The sequence below is a fragment of the Rhincodon typus genome, chromosome 32 (assembly GCF_021869965.1).
Source record: "Rhincodon typus isolate 14 chromosome 32, sRhiTyp1.1, whole genome shotgun sequence".
Classification (NCBI taxonomy): domain Eukaryota; kingdom Metazoa; phylum Chordata; class Chondrichthyes; order Orectolobiformes; family Rhincodontidae; genus Rhincodon; species Rhincodon typus.
In genome coordinates, this window is record NC_063363.1 from 18824837 (window position 1) to 18848363 (window position 23527).

The 23527-nt window shown below is 40.0% G+C and overlaps 1 protein-coding gene across 2 annotated transcripts in view; it reads right to left on the reverse strand.

The window, feature by feature from the left end:
* The window catches only part of LOC109914449 (vacuolar protein sorting-associated protein 26B-like), a 40216-nt gene that overhangs the window by 15591 nt on the left and 1098 nt on the right, over positions 1-23527 (reverse strand). Inside the window, exons 2-3 of one of the 2 annotated variants that reach the window (XM_048615556.1) lie at positions 5807-5963; positions 1409-1573 (exon numbers count right to left, since the gene is read on the reverse strand). In XM_048615556.1, coding sequence (XP_048471513.1) covers positions 1409-1573; positions 5807-5963 — 322 coding nt within the window. The remainder of the gene's footprint in view (positions 1-1408; positions 1574-5806; positions 5964-23527) is intronic. The other variant, XM_048615557.1, reaches the window with a different exon arrangement.

The following is a 23527-nucleotide window of genomic DNA, read 5'->3' on the forward strand; positions in this document are numbered from 1 at the left end:
TATTTTCTTAGCAAATATATGACTGTACATGAATTTTCACATGTGCTAGGCTACATCATTTCTTACATTTGAGGAAACACAAGTCCACCTGTTCCCAAAACTTTTTTTCACTGTGCCTGAGGCAGTCATTGGCATGTATAAAGCACCAGCTGATGGTTTTTTTCACACTGCTCGGTACCAGTATCCACAGTAACTAAAACTGGGATCTTCAGCAGAGTGGAGGAGTTTGATTCCATAACTTAAAGTCAAGAAACACCAGTCTCTGCTATAAATTTTACTTTTACAGCCTAGTAAAAAGGCAACTTATCACTTCTTGGTTGTTTGGTCAAATCTGCCTGAACGTGAAAACTTCTTCTGGTAGTGCAAATGCAGTCACATATAGGGCATAAGATCTTAAATCATATCTATGCAAGAGGTAGCATCACTTCTGTTAATGACAGACACAGGAGTTCACTTGGAGCTTCAAGGAATTAACAGTCTCCATTTTATCTGTTCATTGAATTGACCACCTTTCAAGAGCTTCACCTGATTAAAGATTCCATTGACATCAATACGAAAGAAAATAAGGCAGGGTGTATAGGTGGTGGTTAATTCCATACCAGCAAAAGTTAGAATTACCCCTAAGAATCCCATTGAGAATTGGATCCTGCACTCTTTAAACTTCTTTCAATACTGCATTGATGTACATATCATTTCAACCACAGTCAAATCCACAAACAGTGAAATCCTCTTGTACGGAAAACAACTTTGAAGAAAAAAAAAATGCATATATCCAGATCTGTTGATAAGTATATGGCTGCTCCATGTGTGGAAAAAAACTCAATCATTAAGTATTTAGAAATTAAGGGTCTGATTTTAATTGTGCAATTGGATGGGCTTTGCGGGAGTTAAAATCTCATCCCAAGTCTTTTATATTTTGTCTTAAAATATGTGGAGTGCTCAAAAGCATGTTAGGATTTGTGTCAAAATTTAGAGTTATGTTTCTGACCTTACACCCCATCCTGCCCCACTAACCACCTTTCTCAAATATTCTACTACTTGAAGTGTCCTCTCAATAAGATTGAATCTGAGGTGAGGGAAAATCACAACTGAGCTTGATCTTCTCCTCATTCAATATCACACAGCATTCAGTCTTGGCTGCTCTCTTCCAAACTGCCCAAGTTGGCAATGTTGATTCTCCCATCTTTCTGCATTTTTTGTGTGCATAACCTGAACCCATATTTAGATCCATGCATCAAACTTACAAAATAGCTAAGGCATATTTGACATGTAACTTGATATAACCAGACTGCAGAAACACCCAGGCATAGTTAGTAAAAATATACCTCTAATTCACAAGTCTGACTATATGCAGCTTTCTTTCAATCATCCCAAACAATTACCTACAACAGGATTTCACTGTACGTACTTTGACTTGTTGTATTCAAATTCAATGTGCAGGCAATCTTCAATCCCAACTTCCATTTTGATGGATGAGTTCATCTCGGGGTAGGTACTGAGGGTGTGAACAACAATGTCCATTTCCTTTGTAATATCATTCAATCTACGGCTGATGGTTGCTCTTAGAAAGTACCTGAATTTTAGGAAGAAAAGAAAACATGATCTGAGGTTTTCCTTTAAAAAAAGGTCGATTATAAATCTTTCCTCGGATATTATTATTACATCTCTAATATCAGTATCTACTGACATTCACAACCATATTTAAATTATTGATTTTTGTTTCATAATACAATGCAAGACTACCTTTATTGCCCATCGTAGTTGTTCTGAAGTGATGAATCCTGTTAAGCTACTACAATCCTAATGATGATTTATGGGACATTACCGTCCTATGCAGGCTGGATCAGGGAGCAGCGTCCAATTAAGCAAATGTGTAAAATCAAAAATTGGCAACTACTGGGTGAAAACCGAGGGCCAGATTTTCTGTGCGAGTGGCAACACCATACGGACTGTCATCCTGAACCATTTTATGAAAGAGTTTCGCATTTCTGAGAGGAGATTCTTTTCAGTTCTTCATCAGAAATGCAGAGTCGTAATATCATTCTGACAATCCTTTCGTAGCACAAAACTGTCAGAGGAAGGAAAATGTTCTCAATTTCTTGCTAAGGTCTCCATACGATAATATAAAGGTTCTCATGAGGAAAATAAGAGAACATAAGGAAAATAAGAGAACATCTATTGGGATGTAAATGTTTTGAACTATCAGATTTGGAAAGACACAGCTGGGATGATTACACGATCTTTTCAAGTTGAACAGTTACATAGGAACAAAGATTGTTTTAGCATGATGTCATTTAGAAGGGAAGCTCATCGAAGGGGAATAAATTCACTCCATCAAATATGAAAACGAAAATGTACCAGAAAGAAGTTGATACATCCCAATTTTTTTTTAAAACAGTATATTAGAAATGTCCCATGATCTCACTTACAGCTGGAAGAAATGGTAGGTGCCAGGGTAATTACTTTTTTAAAGGGTCTTTGTGAAATTTTCTTGAAAGCTGCTTTTTTTGATTTTCACCAGTGCATGTATTAAGTGATGCAGTCATGTAGTAATTTTACCGCTGCATTCATAATTTTTTAAAAGGAGTTTCTTCTTTAGATAGATAAGGTAGCAGAAGTATCAAAGATTGTATACAAATGTAAATAAGTCTTTTAATTTGGAATCTATAAATGTTTTAAAAATTTAATATGAACATAGGAACAGGAGTAGGCTATTAAGTTCCTCCAGCCTGTTCTACCATTCAATAGATTTGGCTGAACTGTGGCCTAACTCCACATACCTCCCTTTGGCCAATATCCCTCGATACCTTTGCTCAATAAAAGTTTACCTTTTGCAGATTTAAAGTTAACAACTTATTTAGCATCAATTGCCGAAGAGAGTTCCAAACCTGTACCAATCTCGGGAAAGCAGCCAACATAACTGGTTATATTATCTTCCAACGGGCAGAAGATACAAACGTTTGAAAACACGTACCAACAGATTTAAGAACAGCTTCTTCCCTGCTGTTATCAGACTTATGAATGGACCTCTCATATATCAGAGTTGACCTTTCTCTGCACGTTCTCTGTAGCTGTAACACTATATTCTGCATTCTGTTCTTACTACCATGATGTACTTACGTATGATTTTCATCATAGAATCCCTACAATGTGGAAACTTCGGCCCAACAGTCCACACGACCCATCCCCCTATAACCCACCTAATCTACACATCCCTGAACACTACAGGCAATTTAGCATGGCCAATCCACCTAGCCTGCACATCTTTGGACTGTGGGTGGAAACCGCAGTACCTGGAAGGAATCCACACAGACACAGGGAGAATGTGCAAACTCCACACAGTCGCCCAAAGGTGGACTCAAACCTGGATCCCTGGCCGTGAGGCAGCAGTGCTAACCACTGAGCCACTGTTCTGCCCTTGTCTGGTTAGTACGGAAAACAATACTTTTCACTGTATCTAGGTACATGAAAATAATAAATCAAATCAAAAAGTGCTTCCTGACATCTCTCCAGAATGGTCTAGCCCTAAATCTCAGACTTTGTCCCCTAGTTCTAGAATCTCCAACTAGTTAAGTGGTTATCTTAAGTGGTTCTCCTGTTAATATCTTGAAGACTGCCATCAGGCACACCCCCACCCCCAAACCTTCTAAATTCTACTGAAAACAGGGCTTTTTAAAAATTATCTCTCCACATAACTTAGCCCCTGAAGTCCAGGTATCATTCTTGTAAACTTACATTTAACTCCTCCATAGACTTCCTGAGGTGTGGAGCCCAGATGTCCTTACAGTACGCCAATTGGGATCTAACCAGCATAACTTCAGTGTTCTTCTACTCCAGTCTTCTAGGTATCAAGGTCAGCATTCCATTGCCTTCTTGATTATAATATCCTACCCATGTAATCTTCTCACGCATTAACAAAAACATTTCAATGCAAACTTGTGTAAAAATGATGCGACATAATACTGATTTTCCAGGAACTATTTCTGCAGCTAGGAAAAACATTAGAAACAGAAGTGATCGGAGGAGCAGCTCTTCACAGATTCTGTCTGTCCCATGTATGTGGATGACCTTGCGCTCATTGGTCACACCTCCATTGAATTCTTATAGGTTTTTTGGGACTTTTTATTACTCCACTGCTTCCATGTATATTGAGTGTTGTTAGGGGCATTTGTTTTAATGTCTCTTAGCTAGCTAAAGTTATATTTCTGGGGCAATGAAGACCAAGAGGAATTTTTGCAACTTTTGTTAAAGTGAAAGAAAAATATGAGGTTTATCTTTATCAGGGAACATGCAAACTCCAGTAACGGTGTCAAATTTACTAAAGGTGAAATTAAAGAATGTACAGCTGATACCCATATGATGAAACCAGGGGGAAATCAGATAAATTGATCTTCAAGATATGAAACAGAGGGGTTATTTCTCAAGATTTGACTTGCTCTAATGTAATGGTGTTGGGGAATAAATTGAAACTTTGTTTTGCTGCTTTTTTTAAGATTAAAAAAAAACTTCCCTATCTAGGTAACTTGATTAGAGTTTTTTTTGTTTTCGTCTCGTGTGTAATAAATTTCTGTTGTGTTAAAGAAACTCTGCAGTCTGTGTGACTGTTTCAGTGAATGGCCACCAGATTAACTAAAACTTTAAAAAATTATGCATCAGATCAGATTTCATTCTGGGATCTGATAGTACGACAGGACAATCAGCTCATCTCCTAACACTTAAATCTAGTAATTCCACAGTACGAAACAAAAAACAAATAGAATGTTAAAACATTCAAATCCACACAAGCCCATGGTAAATTTTTGTTGCCCGCAAGTTATTGGATTTAATTTTTACCACTGAGACACAGGGTGTCATTCAAGCCCTTAAGCAAGTGCAGAGAAGAACCATGAGGGTGGCTGTTGTTGCAAATATCTGGGTTATGACGAAAGCTCAGAGACACATTTGCAATTCTACTGTTAAATGACTTGATCTCAAAGAGAAATGCATTGTTTATTGTAGTAAAAAATTTGGTAAATTTAAACCTGGAAAATGAATTCCAAGTTAAACTATGAAAGCAAAATAAAAGGGTATAGAAACAGCAGTCAGTAACTTAATCCATCAAGCTTATTCTACCAATCAATTAAATAATGGCTGTAACCTGTGCCTTAACTCCATCTAACCCTCCCTTCATTCTGTAATGCACTTACCACACACAAGTCTATCATCTTAGTTTTGATAATTTCAAGCGAACTAGCCTCTTTTGGTGAAGAGTGTTCCAGAGTTCACTGGCCTTTGTATGAAGTGGTGTTTTCTAACAGAACCCTTGAATGGTGTAGGTCTGATTCCCAAGAAATGCTCTCTTTTTCTGGGCTCTCTCGCCAGTGTTTCTTTTAAGACAGAGAAACTATCAAACCTTTTAAATCATTTAAAACACCAATTGAACCACCCCTTCTTCCATATCTTGGATCCCAAACCACATAACTGGTCCTCATAAATTAACTCTTTCAGTCTCAGAGACAGCTCCAAATGGGTAAAAAGCAAATTAAAGATTGATGTCAGTTAAGATCTTTTTAAACAGTAATTAACATACGGAACACTTTTCTGCCATATTGTGGAAGCAAAAATATTCAAACATTTAAAATAACAGTTGCAGTGATGGGGTTTGTTCATTGGATGTTGAGTTAAAGCCAGGGAGCTAGGGGGGTTAAATAATTTTTACCATTCATAAGTATCACAATCTTCTATGCATGATATTTTTAAATTCCAGTTTACATTTATTAAAGACACAAGAGCACAAGATTGAAGCTGAAGCTGAGGCAGGGCTTACCTTAACTTCACATTCTGGCCAGTGTATGATTCATAAGGCTTTTCTACATGTGTAAACTCAAAATCAAATGTTTGGGACTGTGTCATCTCGCCAGGTCGGGCCAGGTCTTTTACCAAAGACACAAACTCATGGTGATTCCCTCGGTCGTAGTACAGTTCTGTTAACAGAAACCACAACTTTGATTATATACCTTGTGAAGCATTCAAACATTTAAAATCTTTCCTTTTCAAGTGTTATGCTTGCCTCCTACAACCAACAGTTACACCATGAAAATCTGAATTTTAACAAGTTCTAATCTTTTCCAACTTGCTTCTTTTACATTATCCAATCTACGGAAATACAATTCAAACAAATTTGCAATGACTGTCACACTTCACAAGGGAGACATTCTTCACAGAAAATCTAGTCTCAGAAATTTGCAGGTTTTCAGCAATTCACAATTTTAGTTTTTTTAAAAAATGCTGATTATTTCTTTATTCCATAATTTGCTGCCCACTTGTTCACCATTGTTAAATGAAGCTGGTAAAAAAGTTGCGTGCAAAAATAAACTTTGCTTTTTTGGAATTCCCAAACAGATATTCAGGCAGAAAAAAAATCCAAAATTGCTTACAAATTCTACTTTAATCTAATACAATATTTATCATTGACACAGTAAATCTGTTCTGCTCAAATCCAGTTTCAAGTTCTACCTTCTTTCGTCATTGGATTGATTTTTCAAAAAGGCAATGCAAACAATTACGTCTTACTTAGAATTGTTCCACAGTTATACAGAATATGAAGAACACCGACACCATTCTGAATATTGCAGTGATTTGCACAAATACACAAAATTATGCAAGCATTTCATATAGACTTGAATTTCAGAATCTCACTGTCTATATCTTTCTCAAGTCGTATTTTTATACTTTAAAAATTCAGCTACAGCTCGCAAAATCAATGTTCAACATTTTCAAGCATTTTCAATTGTTAGCTCATTAGACCAGATGCCTCCCAGATGGTCACAATCCATTCGACAACTAACCTATTTACTGTAATTAAATTATATTTCCTCCAGCAAAGCTACTTCAGTACAACTACAGCACTGGAATCTATCCACAAGTGGAAAATTACCTAGTTATGTCCTGTCCACAAAAAAAAAGGATAAATCTCAATCATAGTGATAGAAGATGTCATTACCAGAGCTATCAAATGACACTTACTCATCAATAACTTGTTAATTGCTACTCAGTTGGGTTTTACCAGGGCCATTAAGCTCCAGACCTCGTCAAAGCTCAAACATGGACAGAACAGCTGAATTCCAGAGCGGAGGCAAGACAGACTGCCTTCGACAGCATTTTGCACAAGTGTGGCACAAAGCAGCCCACAAAAGCTAAATTCAATGGGAATCTTGATGGAAAACTTAGACATTAAGTTTAACAATTTCAGAGCACGAACACCTCCCTCGATGTTATTTACCCACTCCCTTGTCTCCAGATCCTGCCCTGTATGGCTTGCTTCCAGCATAGACAGCACATTTTTGACTATTTACAGTTCCCATTATCACTTACCAAGCATTTACTACAACAAATACTTTCTGGTTTTGTTGGAAAACTCTGAGTCATATCTTGCACAAACGAAGATGACAGTGGTTGCTAAGGTGAAAACTCTCAGTCCTAGGACATTAGGATTTCCTCAGGGCAGTGTCCAAAATCCAATCACGTTCAGTTATCTAGTTCTTCAATGCGTACAGAAGGTCAGGTTACACACTACCTTGTAGACCATGGATGGGCTTGGTGCCGGGTTTGACGCTTTTGTCATTAGATATCCTGTTCCTCAAACAGCTAAAGACTGCAAGCTAAAGCTAAAGAGGCTAGATTGAATTGTATCTGCTGTCATTGAAAGTAGACTCCTAAGGTCATACAGTTGTACTGCACAGAAACAGACTCTTTGGTCCAACTCGTCCACGCTGACCAGATATCTTAAACTGATCTAATCCCATTTGCCCCCAGTTGGCTCATATCCCTCTAAAACCTTCCTATTCATGTACCAATCCAGATGCCTTTTAAATGTTGTAATTGTACTCGCCTCCTCTGGCAGCTTTTACCTTATACATACCACCCTCTGCATGAAAACGTTGCCCTTCAGGTTCCTTTTAAATCTTTCCCCTCTCACCTTAAACCTATGCCCTCTAGCTTTGGACTCCCCTACCTATCCATGCCCCTCATGATGTTATAAATCTCTATAGTCACCCCTCAGCCTCCGATGCTCTATGGGAAAATGCCCCAGCCTATTCAGCCTCTCTCCATAGCACAAACCCTCCAATCCCAGCAACATTCTTGTAAATCTTTTCTGAAACTTTTCAAGTTTAACAATGTCTTTCCTACAGCAGGGAGACCAGAACTGAACATAGTATTTTCAAAGTGGCCTCACCAATGTCCTATACAGCCACACCATGAAGTTCCAACTCCTTTAATCAATGCACTGACCAATGAAGGCAAGCATGCCAAATGCCTTTTTCACCACCCTGTGACTCCACTTTCAAGGAACTATGCATCTGCACCCTTGGGTCTCTTTGTTCGGCCACACCCGCCAGGATCCTACCATTAACTGTATAAGTTTTGGCCTGGTTTGCCTTACCAAAATGCAACACCTTACGTTTATCTAAATTAAACTCCACCTGCCACTCCTCAACCTGTTGGCCCATCTGATCAAAGTCCTATTGAAATCAGAGATAACCTTCTTCAATGTTCACTACACCACTAATTTTTGGTGTCATCTACAAACATACCAACCATACGTCCTGATTCACATCCAAATCATTTATATAAATGACAAAAAGCAGTGGACCCAGTACACACAGCTCGTCACAGGCTTCCTGTCCAAATAACAACTCTCTACCACCACCCTCTGCCTCCTACCTTCAAGCCAATTTTGTATCCAATTGGCTAGCTTCCTCTGGATTCCACGCAATCTAAATTTGCTACCCAGTCTATCATGCGGAACCTTGTTGAATGCCTTGCTGAAATCCACATAAGTTTTGATCCATAATGTCCAGTTGCTCATTGTAGATCTCATGTCAGAAGTCAACATTGCGGGCAGAAGCAGGCTGATAGAAAACCTGTGTCTTTCAGATCTTTAGCAATTCTCTCATATACCTCCACGAATGCATCAACGATGGTTTGGAGTTCAGCCAAAGTGCACATGCAAACAGGAGGCACTTTTATGCTTCAATTCAAAGAAAAAGGATAGGATGGTCTTAATTTTGTGCTGGAAGCAACACAGGCTGAATTGTTTCTTAGTTGTCCTATAGAGAAGCTCCACTCCTGCAGGAAGTTCCATGGAAATGGGGTGGTGTTGTGGAAAGAATGTTAGAGAAGAGCACATCTTTGCTTGAACACAGTTTGCATATTTATTTGGTCTGTGGTGCATTTGTTTGAGAGGAGTCCGATATGTTTTCATGTAGCAGGCACAACAAACATCTGCAGGCAGCCCAATTTGAGAATGCTGCTCCATAATCCCTCTGGTTAACAGAGTTGAAGGCTTTTGTAAGGTCAAAAAAGGTCATGTATAAAGTTTGCTTTTACTCTCACCACTATTCATGGACTTGGCTTTCTGTGGAGATCGTGTCTCTTAGTAGATGGAATCCACATGGTGACTCAAAAAGCAGCTCTTCAGCCACTGAGATAAGGTGATCATCAAGAACTTTTGCAATGACTTCTTCTATGGTGGATAGCAGAACATAATTACTTGCAATAATGGCATCTAGGAGATCCGTTGACATGCTCCCCTCCTTCTAAATGAGGGATATGAGGTAATGTACTCATTGCCAGAAATGTTTCTGTGATTTATTTCAGGGGGAATTCCATCTGCACCAGTGGCTTTGTCATAGCAGGCTATGGTTGTGCGGAGATGATAGGTTGTATCATGTTATAAGATATGATCAAGGGCACCCATGTGAAAGATTCAGTCTCAGTTGAAGAGATCTTCTAAATTCTCCTTCTAAGGAATGCCAACTCCTCTTTGCCCTTGATGAACGCCACTGTGTTCTTAGCTCTTTCAGCGTGATAGGCCCTTGGGTGTTTGCATCACAGATGGCTTGACTGCACCAAGGAATTTATGCACGTCATGGTGGCTGGCATATTTTTGGATTTCCTACACTCTCTCCACTCACCATCTGTTCTTTAGGGGTCATGGGTTTTTTTTTGTGGGTTTTCATTCTTCATTTCTCTTTAGAATTATATTTGCTCCTCATAATTTTGGAGATATTTCATGTCAAGGAATGCCTGTACTTGTGCTTTAATACCTCCTGGTCGTTCTAGTCAAACCAGTTCTGATAATTCCTGGTACAGCAATTTAGAATCTTCTTGCAAGTGGGCACTCAATGAATTGTTGCAAGATGACGTTTGAATATCTAAAACAGAAAATGATGGAGAAACTCAGCAGGTCTAACAGCACCTGTGGTGAGAAAGTTGCATTCATGTTTCAAATGCAGTGACCTTTCTTCAGCGCAACGATGGTTCTGTTTTATTATTATGCTCAAATATCTATTCCGATCACACATTTCCCCCAGTCATCATTCATATCAAACACAAAGGAGAGTATACCTAGCTCTTTAAAGATAGGTAAATAGGTAAATGTGACTGAAGTTCTCAATATAAGACACTGTGTACCCAAATGTTGCAGACAATGCAGAGACATTTCTTTACGAAGGTCACAAGATTTGCCAGCTCCTTTACACTTGTAAAGGTGGACAGTGGAGGCATCTTTATATTCTTGTAGCACGGTTCCTTCCTCTTAAATGGACTGAAAGAGCTCAGTGAACTTCTTGACCAGTCACTAATCTCCAGTCTTGTAGATCTCAGCTGGTACAGCAACAGTATCTGGAGCTTTGCCACCAGATAGGAATTTGATAGCACTCTTTGCCATTTACAGCTGCATTGATGACTCTTCCACACCATTAGAGCAATCTGTTCAAGGAACCTAGAATCCATTAATAAGGAGCTGGTAGCAGGGTATTTAGAAAATCATAAAATACAGTCAGTTAATTATTTTTTGTGAAAGGGAAATCATATCTGACAGATTTGTAAGAGTTCTTTAACAATGTAACATGTAGGATGCATACAGTGAAACTATCGTGTTTTTAGATTTTTAAAAGACATTTGGATAAGGTGCCACAATAAAGGTTACAGTTTAGATAAAGACATACGATGCTGGGGACAAAATATTAGCAGGGTTAAAAGGATTGGCTAACTAACAGGAAACAGAGTCTAGATTAATGGGTCACTTTCAGAATGACAGCATCATAGTGGAGAGGCAGAAGGATCAGTGATGGGTCTCAACTTTTGACCATCTGTATATAATGACTTGAATGAAGGAAGAGATTATATTGTAGGCAGATTTGCTAACAACACGAAGATACGTAGGAAAGCAACTTGTGTAGAGGAAACAAATTATCTGCAAAGGGATACGGGTTAAGTGAGCAGGTAAATATTTGGAACAGCGACTATAATATAGGAAAATGAGAGCTTGTCCACTTTGGTAGGAAGAATGGAAGAGCAGCATTTTATCCAAATGAGGCAAACCGCAGAATGGTGCAGTACAGAGAGAATTGGGTGTCCATGAATTTCAAAAGTCAGCATAAATAAATAGCAAGTAGCCAGTAGGCAAACAAAATATTGCAAAAGGGATTCAGTACAAATATCGCCAACTCTTAAGACGACTGTACAGGACATTAATGAAATCTTACCAGGAAGTATGGCATGTCCCTCTGGTCATCTTACTCAAGGAGGGACATTCTTACACTAGAGACAGATCACAGAAGCTTCACTAGGATGATTCCTAGGCTGAGGGGTTTGTGTTACGAGGACAAGTTGTGTACATTGGGCCTATGCTCATTGATGGTTAGAAGAATGAGTGGTGATCTTAAAGAAACATGTGGGATTCTGAGTTGGCTTGATAAGGTAGATGCTAAGAGAACGTTTTCCCTTGTGGAGACATTTAGAATTAGGAGACAAGGTGTCAGGCTAGATTTCACCCATTTAAGATGGAATTAAGGAAAACTTTCTTCTCCCAGAGGTCATCAAATGTTTGCAATTCTCTTCCCTGGCAAGCATTGGAAATTGGATCACTGAATATATTTAAGGCTGAGTAAGACAAATTTTTGATTGATAACAGAACCAAGATAAACATCGGGGACAGGTAGAAAAGTGGGGTTAAGGCCATAATCAGATCAGCTGTAATCTCATTCAATAGCAGTGTAGGGCCAGAGGCCTATTCCCCTCTCTTGTTTCTCCTGTTGACTGCTTACTCATTGATGGATGAAGGCCAATTCAGAACATAGTTAAATCGCTCTGCCCATTTTTCTAGTATTTGGCTTTTCCTAACAGGAGTGTTGACCCATTAGTACAGGGGATAGTGTTGAACCAATAATCTGGGCCTGTATACGTACGGATTTCAGAGCATCATAACATCTCTTCCAGCCTTTATGTTTTGCTATACAAATGAAAATGAGGTTTCTGATTTAGTCAAGTGTCTTGAATCTTATTATGCATGCAGTGGACCAACCAGTACAAACACAATGAATACACAATTCCCTCACAAGGTTCACTAGCTTGATTCCAGGCATGGACAGATTTTAAATAAAAACCAAAAGAACTGCGGATGCTGTAAATCAGGAACAAAAACAAAGTTGCTGCAAAAGCTCAGCAAGTAAGGCAGCATCTGTGGAGGAGAAAACAGAGTTAACGTTTCGGGTCCGGTGACCCTTCCTCAGGACAGATTTTATTTTAGCGGTATTTTTTAGGATTTTTTGGACAGGTTAAGCGGATTGGACTTGTACTCATTAGAGTTCAAAAGAATGAGAAAAACATTACTGAAACATAAGATTCTTATGGGGCTTGACAGGGTAAATGCAGAGGGGCTGCTTCTCCTCGTAGGAGAGTCTAGGACCAGAGAGCATAATCTGGAAGTAAGGTGTTGCCCATTTAAGAGAAAGATGAGAAGGACACTGAACGTGAGGAATTCTGAGGAACGTGAGGAGGCCAGGTCATTGGGTGTATTCTAGACGAGATAAATTTTTAATTAGTAAGGGAATTGAGGGATATGAGGAAAAGGTAGGGGAGCAGAGTTAAGGATCATCAGATCAGTAATGATCCAATTGAATGGAGGCTCCCAACTCTTACGGTGTTAATCAACAGAATTGAAGCTGCTCTCTGATACACTGGATCCACAAATCTCTACTAGTACATAGACTATTGCTTAGATAAACTCTTCTTGTCAACGAAATACAGCACAGTTACAGCAAAAGTTTTCTTCCCAAGCGCAAAACATTTGAGGTTCAAGTTTATACTTAGTTTAAAATTAATGCAGTAACATCGTAAATTAAAAATACATATTTTATTGTAGCTTCTAAGGGAGCTGGTGTAGCAACTTAGGTAGCACTGTGGTCACATTATAAATATGGTATCCTTTTCAACTGCCAAAATTATTGATGGTTCTTTCAGATAGTGGAGCACACATGCCAACTCCAAACACGTTCATGAATCTACAATTATCATTAATCAGCAAAATATATAAGAGGCTTGCAGTCACATGGTTTTAAATGTTCAGCCATTTAAAAAAACTGCTAGGCAATAACAATGTTTCATTGTTGTAATATTGACTTTTAGAATGCAGAATCTGAATGGGACAATAAATAGATAAAGCCATGTTGACATGATCAAAAACATTTCGCTGCAAAGCTGATATTAGTTCCCTAAAAACTCATGAGAAAATCCAACATCATTTTCTTCCTCCACTGTAAATTGGTTTCAACACCACTGCAAAAGTTCAATATTTTAGAAGAAGCTGCACAATCAATGTCTTTGCAAACTTTACTGATTAATAAGCTATTAGAGGGACTACAGCAAACTTTGTTTTAATTGGCACTTTATGAACCAGCACTCTTTTTTAAAAATTCATTCATGGGATGAGGGTGTTGCTGGCTCAGCCAGAATTTGCTGCCCATCCCTAATGGAGTTAAGGGTCAACCACACTTATATTGGTCTGGAGTCACATGCAGGTCAGACCACATAAGGATAGCAATGTCCCTCCCTAAAGGACATTAGTAAACCAGATGGATTTCTACAACAATCAACAATGGTTTCACGGTCATTATTAGACTCTCAATTTCAGATGTTTTTATTGAATTAAAATTCTACCATCTGCTATGGTGGGAGTTGAACCCAGGTCCCCAGAAAATTACCTGGGTCTCTGGATTAAATAATACCACCAGGGTAAACCAGCAAAAATTAAGTACCTCAAAGTTTACTGTATTATTCTGTCCAATTTATCTAGTTTTTAAAGTTTATTTACCTCAATATAAATATATTTGTTGTTTAATCAAATGGCCACACAAATTATCAACAGTTGATTCAATTTTGACCCAATTTCTCTTCAAATACCATGATCTACCACAATGTTCGAGTAGTCAGTTGAGGGTGTGAGTGAGAATGCTCTCTGCTGGTAAATTTTATTTAAGGCAAAATTGCAATATTATTTGAGAGTTGTGCTGTAAATAAAGTTTAACAGTGATATGTACATCCCTGCATCACGTTTCTATTACTTGGTGTGTTTTTACATCAACTATGTGGACCTCTTGATTATCTGAAATATTTGATCAATTGGCACACTCTTGGTTCCATAGGTGCCAGTTAATAAAAAGTTTACTGTACGTGGAGGGGACGTGGTCTATTTTGTGTTCCAATTTCTGCCCTCTTCCTAGGACCTCAATGAAATATAGAAGCAAATCAAAAAGCTGCATGATCAGACTTCTTCAATGCTAACATAAAATATCAACAAGTGTTGATAAGTAATACATGAAGCTTAGACCATGATTCATGCCTTCAGAAAAGAAACATCAAAACTATTACATTATGTGGAACACTTGGCTTCAGCAAAACATTACAACTATCACCAGGCTTTGTCCATTGTGCTGTTATTTAACTCCATAAGTATGGTACAAAGTGTACATGAAACACTAACATATTAACTCAGGAACTTTTAAATAACTTGCTCCCTCAGAACTGAATGAAAAACAAGTCCTGGAACCCATTACATATAATCAAAATAATTCATAGCAATATCATACCATCAAAAGTTGATGATAAGTATGAGTTAATAGCAATGATATAATGTGTTATGATTTCCATTTGTGACATTGTGGTCTTGGTATACTCTGCTTTGTAAATTGTCTCAAGCTTATTCAGCTTTATTGGCTTTTACTGTCTCATACAAATAATGTACATTAATGGACTTTATAACTTAGCTAATGTACAACAGATGATGCGAAAAGTTTTTCAATACAGAAAACCCTGCAGCCCAAGGTGCCATGAAATTCCAATAAATGGCAAACTAGCATCAGCTAAACCATTTTAAAGTTTGCAGTTAATTCAGTGCCCAGGATTTTGTAATGGGATGGGGGAGGTGAGATATTCACTTCTGCATAAGAACACCTGGATTTTATAAGAAAGTACCCAAGGGGTAGTACCCTTATCGCTGGGCCAGGAGGCCTGGGTTCAAGTCCCACTTACTCAAGTGGTGTCTAATAATATCTTTGAACAGGCTGATTGATTAAAAAAAAAATCAGTACCCAGGATTAAAAAAGATTCAGTTCCCAGAGCCCGTGTTGGACAGTGTTTATAATTAGGAGATTGGGTGTTTTTGTTTAATTAATGATGAGTTATTAAAATAAATTTAGTATCCAAAAAGTTCCAGAACTACTCTAAATTGGCCTTGTTGTCAGCTCCCGAGTGTAGAATTTGCTTTGTTTATGTTGTAGGATGGATTCCACAGCAACAGAGGAATGGAAACACCGCATCTACTTTAATGGTTCATGACTATGTACTTTGCTGTTCTTCTTTCACTCGACACAGGGCCAATGTTTGGCTTTATAATCTACTATATGTACAATAAACCACTGGAAGGTTTGATTGTGTAAACCACCTGAAGCATGTGGCCTTCAAATACGAACAACATTGCCAAATTTATCAATAAAAGCCCAACATTAGGTCTGCAGGTGGCAACATTTCAATAAAACAAAGAGATCCAAAACAGTTCAGGTCAAAAATGACACATGAAAAAGTGCCCGTACTTTGATGTTTTCCTAAAAGAGAAACAACACTGTCCCATCTTGATGCATTCCCATTTGGCTCCTGCATCTATCAAATGCAGGCAGAACAGCCAGAAAATCCAGGAATAATTCATAGGACTCATTAAAAAATAGGTCTTTGATGCAGTTTAAATCAAAATATTGGTGCTTTTACATGTCTGACTGGAGTCAATGGTGAGAAATTGACATACATCCCATTGCTCGTTCTTTTGATACCCAACACTGTGTGGACACTGTTATCCCTGACTCCAGCTGTTGTTTTTGGATTTGAATATTGTTAAAACAATTAACTAGAGGCATCTATGAAAAATAAAACAGGTGTTGTGCTGTGGACCCTAAATGTTGCCCAAGAACTCAAAGACGACGATAATATTTGTATTTGAGGTGCCAAAGTTTGAACCAAAAAGATCCCAAATAACATTGTTGCAGTCCACAATTAGTAACCATAACTTCTGGGGTCACAAGAAGTAATACCCTTTGTGAGAACGTTTCATAGAGTTTTGCTGGTTTTTTATGCAGATGTTTTAGATTGATATTTCACGTTGAAGAAATTCACTTTATTTGTTTTATTTTTAATAGAGGCCTGATTAACTAACTGGGAGTTCGAACAGTACTGTCTACCATGAACTTGTACAAGGCTTAGAGTGACAAACTAACTTCAGCAAATTCAGGTCTTAATCACATGGGCTACACAGAGTCAAGGAACAAGAAATGATCTTCTCAGGACTGGGCAGATTTTATTTTAATCTGTTATTAAAAGTTAAGTTAACTTTTGGGAAAATGTTCATTACTTTATAAAATGTTTTTATGGCATGTGGCTCCAAATTTTGTGATTTGCTACTTTCAATGCAAAAAACCATGTGCCATCCCAGTGTCTACAGATTGATTTATAAATTCTTGCATGAATCAGACATGGTCCTACTCACAATTATGGGGTCAAGTCTGCAGGAATTAACTACTTTAATAAAATGATAACTTAAGGACATTAAAGAATTCAGTAACGAAATAAAAAAAAGACTAAGTAGAGCTTTCATGCTTTCAGCCAAGTCCCAAGATAATTTCTTGAAAGACCCCTATTCCTTTTTTATATATTACCCTCAGTGAGATCAGAAGTGTGATTTATCCAAGTGTGTAATGAAGAAACTGAGTTTTCTCACTTCAGCATTCTGCTCAAAGTCACAGCTTTTGCTATTGTTTAACTAACTGAAATTTCTGTTGCTCATCATTGGCAAAATTAAAGCTATCCTATCTTTCTTCGACACCGTGAAGTCTGCAATATAACCCAAATCCTAAAATGCCCAAGAGTGACTTCACATAATCATAGAAGCATTAAAGCACAGAAGGAGGCCATTCAGTCCATTGGGCTTATACCAGCTCATCAAATGAGCATCATCACTTAGTGTCAATCTCCTGCTTTTTCCCCCCAATCCCTTGCACATTATTTCTATTCAAATAATCATCCAATGCTCTCTTGAATTCCTCAATTGAACTGGCCACCACCACATTTCCAGGCAATGCATTCCACAACATTATAACTTGCTGTGTGAGAACACGTTTTTCATTGCTTCAACTTTGCTTCTTTTGCAGATCACTTTAAATCATGCACGACTGTTCTTGTTTCTTTCATGATGGAAACAGTTTCTCCCTATTTTATTCAGCCCACTCATGATTTGGAAACCTCCATCAAATCTCCTTGCAGCCTTCTTTTCTCCAAGGAGAACCTCTTCAATCTAGCCTCGTAACTGAAGGTCCTCATTGGTGAAACCATTCTTGTACATCACTTTAGCACTCTCTCCAATGCATTCACTTCCTTCCAAAAATATGGTACATAGGTCTATATGCAATATTCCAGCTGAGAAAGTACCTCATACAAGTTCAACATCATCCTCACAATGCCGAGTGTACTATATGCTTTACTTATTGCTCTGTCTATCTGCCCTGTCGATTTTAATGGTTTGTATACATGTACACTCAGGTTCTTCTGCCTCTGCACGCCTATTTTACATTGTCTTTTAATCTTTTTCCTACCGAAATGCATTACCTCACTTCTCTGTATTGAATCTCATCTGCCATCTCGACAAATTGCTGTGTACTTCTGGAGTTCAACACTGTCTTCCTCGGAGTATATAGTTCTTCCAATTTTACTTGATGGTGTATGTTCTCCATACTGGACCCAGAGCTGAATCAAATACCTAACATCCACATTTTCATAAAGACCATCTGCATAACATAACTGGCTTCTGCCCCTACCTCACTTCACTGCTACTCACGTCTGTCTGCATCTGTACTTGACTTTTATACTTACCTTTTCTCTGAACAAGTCAAATCTTCTTATAAGCTTTAACTCATACATAACACCACTGTTTATATCCTATCCCTAAAAATTTTACCCTTACATCAGCTCTCCATTCCTTATAGAAACATGCAACACCAAGTCATTCAGCCTATCAGCAGCTGTTTCTTTGGAAGAGCTATCCAATTTGTACCACTCCTCTGCTCTTGCTCTCGCTCTGTAGTGTGTCTTTTTTTTTCCCTTTTCAAACATGTATAAAACTAAAACTGTCTTGTCTTCTAACAGTTAATGAATCTGCATCTCTCACTTTCATGCAGTGCATTCCAGATCACAGCAAGTCACCATATGAAAATAACTCTCGACTCTCCTTTTGTTGTTTTGCTAATTATTGTAAATTAGTCTTTTCTGGTTATCAATTCTCACACCAATGGAAACTGTTTTTTTATGATCAATACTATCAAAACCCTTCATAATTTGAACACACTAGAACAGAATTATAGGATCCCTACAGTGTGGAAACAGGCCACTTGGCCCAACAATTTCACACTGCTCCTCCAAAGAGCATCCCACCCAGACCCATCTCCCTACTCTCTCCCTGTAATCTCGCATTTCCCATGGCTAATCCACCTAAATGCACTCCCCGGACACTATGAGCAATTTAGCCTGGCCATTCTACCTAATCTGCACATCTTTGGACTGTGGGGGAAAACCAGAACACCTGGAGGAAACCCACGCAGATATGGGGAGAATGTGCAAACTCCGCACAGACAATCACCAAGGGTGGAATTGAACCCGGGTCCTTCGCGCTGTGAGGCAGCAGTACCAACCACAGAACCACCGTACCTCCTGCTCGAAAAGAGAACAATCCCAACTATTCCCGTCTCCACAATTAACTGCGAGTTAACAAGTTTTTTGAACAGACCTCTCAACTGTTAATTCTGATCTCTCTCTACATACCTTCCCCGCAGCTCTGTAAGCTGCACTCTGTCTACTACTCTGATGTACTTTGTATGGTACGATCTGCCTCTATGGATGCAAAAAAAAAACACTTCTCACTGTTTCTTGGTACACGTGACAACAATAAATCAAACTGAAAGATACAAAATTAAGCTTTCAATGCACTGTATGAAAATGCATGCTATACTTGTCATCACCTCATCTCTGGTACCTAATATCTTCTCTCCAACCTTTCTACGGCCTTTACATTCTCCCTAAAGCATGGCATTCAGAATTGTATACAAGGCTTCAGCTGACAGCAAAGTCCAAATCCCTCCAATGAAGTTTCTTCCACAGTATCAAAACAACTGTTATCAGTCACAGTCTGATGTGACCTTGACAAATATTAACTATCCATCCTAATCCTCTCTTCCTGTCTGAACTCTTTGCCAGCATTGACTATAACAACCTGCTCCAATGCTTCATCAATATTGTCCATCTTGGTGGGTCAGCAATTGTTCAGCTTCATTCTCATCTGGTAGTCATGAATCACCTGCAATGGCCTCTCTTTACATTCAGTATTGTTATTTCTGGTGACTCCCAAGGATCTATCCTTTGTGCCTGTCTCACCATCTCCCAGTTTTTCCAGCATTTCCAAATTGTCTGATTTTTGTCTGGTATCCAGAAATTTCCTCCAGTCAAATACTGAGATGACATTCTCTAACTACTAACTTAATTATTTCCCCACCAACTGAAGCTGGACGAGAGTGTTTGCAAACTTAATATCACATTTAACCTAAGAGCTTCTGACCACATATTCATGTCATTGGCCAAAAAGCCTACTTCCCAAAACATTGCCCAATTTTACATCACCTCACCTGCTGCCAGAAACTCACCCATGTCTTTTTACCTATGGATTTTGGATTCCTATTCACACTTATTCAGCCTCTAAATGGGCTACCCTCCACAATATAAGGTTACTCAAAAATACGCTGCTTGTGTCCTAACTCACACCAAGTTCCACTCACTGATCACCACATGCTCACTGAAATGCATTTGCTCCTAATTAAGCAACACCTTAATTTTAATCCATTATTTTCAAATGTGTCAAACGAATGCACCTCACTTGTAATTTTCTCCAGCTGCATGGACTCTGATATATCAAAGTTTTTCTAATCCTGGATTCTTGTACATCCCAAATATAAATTGTTCCAGCATCAGTGGCTATGGTTTCAGCAGTCATAGCCTCAAGAATTTGATTTCGTGCACAGGAGTCTCCATATTTCTTTCTTCAAGATACTCCTTTAAACATAACTTTGTGATGCAAAAAGCTTAGTCAAGAAGGTATGTCATTTACTTCACAGAAAGAAGCCATTTGGATCATTGTGTCTATGTCAGCTCATGAAGCATTCTAGGCCAGTCTCAATTCTTTGCTCAATCCCTGTTACTCTGCTAATGTTTATCTGCAAGCTACAAATGTTCAGCCAATTTCCTTTTGAAACTGACTGATTACTGTTGATAATGTTCATCCGTTGCATATTTTAACCACTGCCTATTATGCATAGTGCTGTCCTATTCAAGCCAATTGGTACTGGATAAAAGAAACACTAAATGTCATTTGTGCGCAGCATATGGCAACATTGCGACTTTAATCTTAGCTATTCTGACACTCCTCTAAATTATTGCTCTATCCATGTGGAGGAGTTTCAGATCATTAGTGCCATGGGAAAATCTTTGCTCTTCACATTCCACCGTATCTCTTGCTCACAATCTGATATTTGAGTCTAAGTCATATTTGGTCTCTTTACCTCAGGAAGGATGTTCTGGCTATGGGAGGGAGTGCAACGAAGGCATACCAGATTGATTCCTGGGATGGCAGCACTGATGTATGAAGAAAGACTGTTTCGGTAGGGTGGTATTCACTGGAGTTTAGAAAAATGAGGTGGGGGGGTTGTGATTTTTATAAAAACCTATAAAATTCCGACAGGGTACAGCAAGAAGGTTGTTCCCAATGATCAGGCAGTCCAGAAGCAAGGCATTACAGACCTCGGATACGGGGCAGGACATTTAGGATTGAGATTAGGAGAAGTTTTATCACCCAGAGAGTGACAAGCCTGTGGAATTCTCTGCTACAGAATGCAATTGGGGCAAAACCATTGAATGTTTTCATGATGTTAGGCATAGATTTTGGTGCTAAAGGGATCAAAGGGTATGAAGAAAAAGCAGGAACTGGGTACTGAGATAGTAGGAACTGTAGATGCTGGAGAATCTGAGACAACAAGATGTAGAGCTGGATGAACACAGCAGGCCAAGCAGCATCAGAGGAGCAGGAAGGCTGACGTTTCGGGCCTGGACCCTTCTTCAGAAATGGGGGAGGGGAAGGGGGATCTGAAATAAATAGGGAGAGAGGGGGAGGCGGATAGAAGATGGATAGAGGAGAAGATAGGTGGAGAGGAGACAGACCGGTCAAAGAGGCGGGGATGGAGCCAGTAAAGGTGAGTGTAGGTGGGGAGGTAGGGAGGAGATAGGTCAGTCCAGGGAGGACGGACAGGTCAAGGGGGTGGGATGAGGTTAGTAGGTAGGAGATGGGGGTGGGGCTTGAGGTGGGAGGAGGGTATAAGTGGGAGGAAGGACAGGTTAGGGAGGATGGGACAAGCTGGGCTGGTTTTGGGATGCAGTAGCGGGGAGGGGAGATTTTGAAGCTTGTGAAGTCCACATTGATACCATTGGGCTGCAGGGTTCCCAAGCGGAATATGAGTTGCTGTTCCTGCAACCTTCGGGTAGCATCGTTGTGGCACTGCAGGAGGTCCAGGATGGACACGTTGTCTGCGGAATGGGAGGGGGAGTTGAAATGGTTCGCGACTGGGAGGTGCAGTTGATTAGTGCAAAGCGAGCATAGGTGTTCTGCAAAACGGTCCCCAAGCCTCCGCTTGGTTCCCCCGATGTAGAGGAGGCCACAATGGGAACAGCGGATGCAGTATACCACATTAGCAGATGTGCAGGTGAACATCTGCTTGATGTGGAAAGTCTTCTTGGGGCCTGGGATGGGGGTGAGGGGGGAGGTGTAGCACTTCCTGCTGTTGCAGGGAAAAGTGCCGGGTGCGGTGGGGCTGGAGGGGAGTGTGGAGCAGACAAGGGAGTCACGGAGAGAGTGGTCCCTCCGGGAAGCAGATAAGGGTGGGGAGGGAAAAATGTCTTTGGTGGTGGGGTCGGATTGCAGATGGCGGAAGTGTCGGAGGATGATGCGTTGGATCCGGAGGCTGGTGGGGTGGTACGTGAGGACGAGGGGGATTCTGTTTTGGTTGTTATTGCAGGGAGGGGGCGTGACGGATGAGTTGCAGGAAATGCGGGAGACACGGTTGAGGGCATTCTCGAACACTGGCGGGGGGGGGGGGAATTGCGGAGGACAAACGAGGAGTTGGAAAAACGAGGACAACTGAGATGTACGGGAGTGGAATGCCTCATCCTGGGAGCAGATGCGGCAGAGGCGAAGGAATTGGGAATAGGGGATGGCATTTTTGCAGGAAGGTGGGTGGGAGGAGGTGAATTCTAGGTAGCTGTGGGAGTCGGTGGGGTTGAAACTGATATCGGTTTTTAGGTGGTTGCCGGAGATGGAGACAGAGAGGTCCAGGAAGGAGAGAGAGGTATTAGAGATGGTCCAGGTGAACTTAAGGTTGGGGTGGAAGGTGTTGGTGAAGTGGTTGAACTGTTCGAGCTCCTCGTGGGTACACGAGGCGGTGCCAATACAGTCATCAATGTAACGGAGGAAGTGGCGGGGTTTAGGGCCAGTGTAGGTACGGAAGAGGGATTGTTCCACGTAACCTACAAAGAGGTAGGCATAGCTTGGGCCCATGCGGGTACCCATGGCCACCCGCTTTGTCTGTAGAAAGTGGGAGGAACTGAAAGAGAAGTTGTTGAGGGTGAGGACGAGGTTGGCTAAGCAGATGAAGGTGTCAGTGGAGGGGGATTGGTCAGGCCTGCAGGACAGGAAGAAGTGGAGAGCCTTTAGGCCATCTGTATGGGGAATGCAGGTGTATAGGGACTGGACGTCCATGGTAAAGATGGGGTGTTGGGGACCGGGGAATTGGAAGTTCTGGAGGAGGTGGAGGGTGTGGATGGTGTCACGGACGTAGGTAGGGAGTTCCTGGAACAAGGGGGAGAAAATGGAGTCGAGATAGGTGGAGATAAGTTCGGTGGGGCAGAAGCAGGCGGAGACAATGGGTCGACCAGGGCAGTCAGGTTTGTGGATTTTGGGAAGGAGATAGAAGCGGGCGGTGCGGGGTTGGGGAACGATAAGGTTGGAGGCTGTGGGTGGGAGGTCACCTGAAGTGATGAGGTTGTGGATGGTTTGGGAGATGATGGTTTG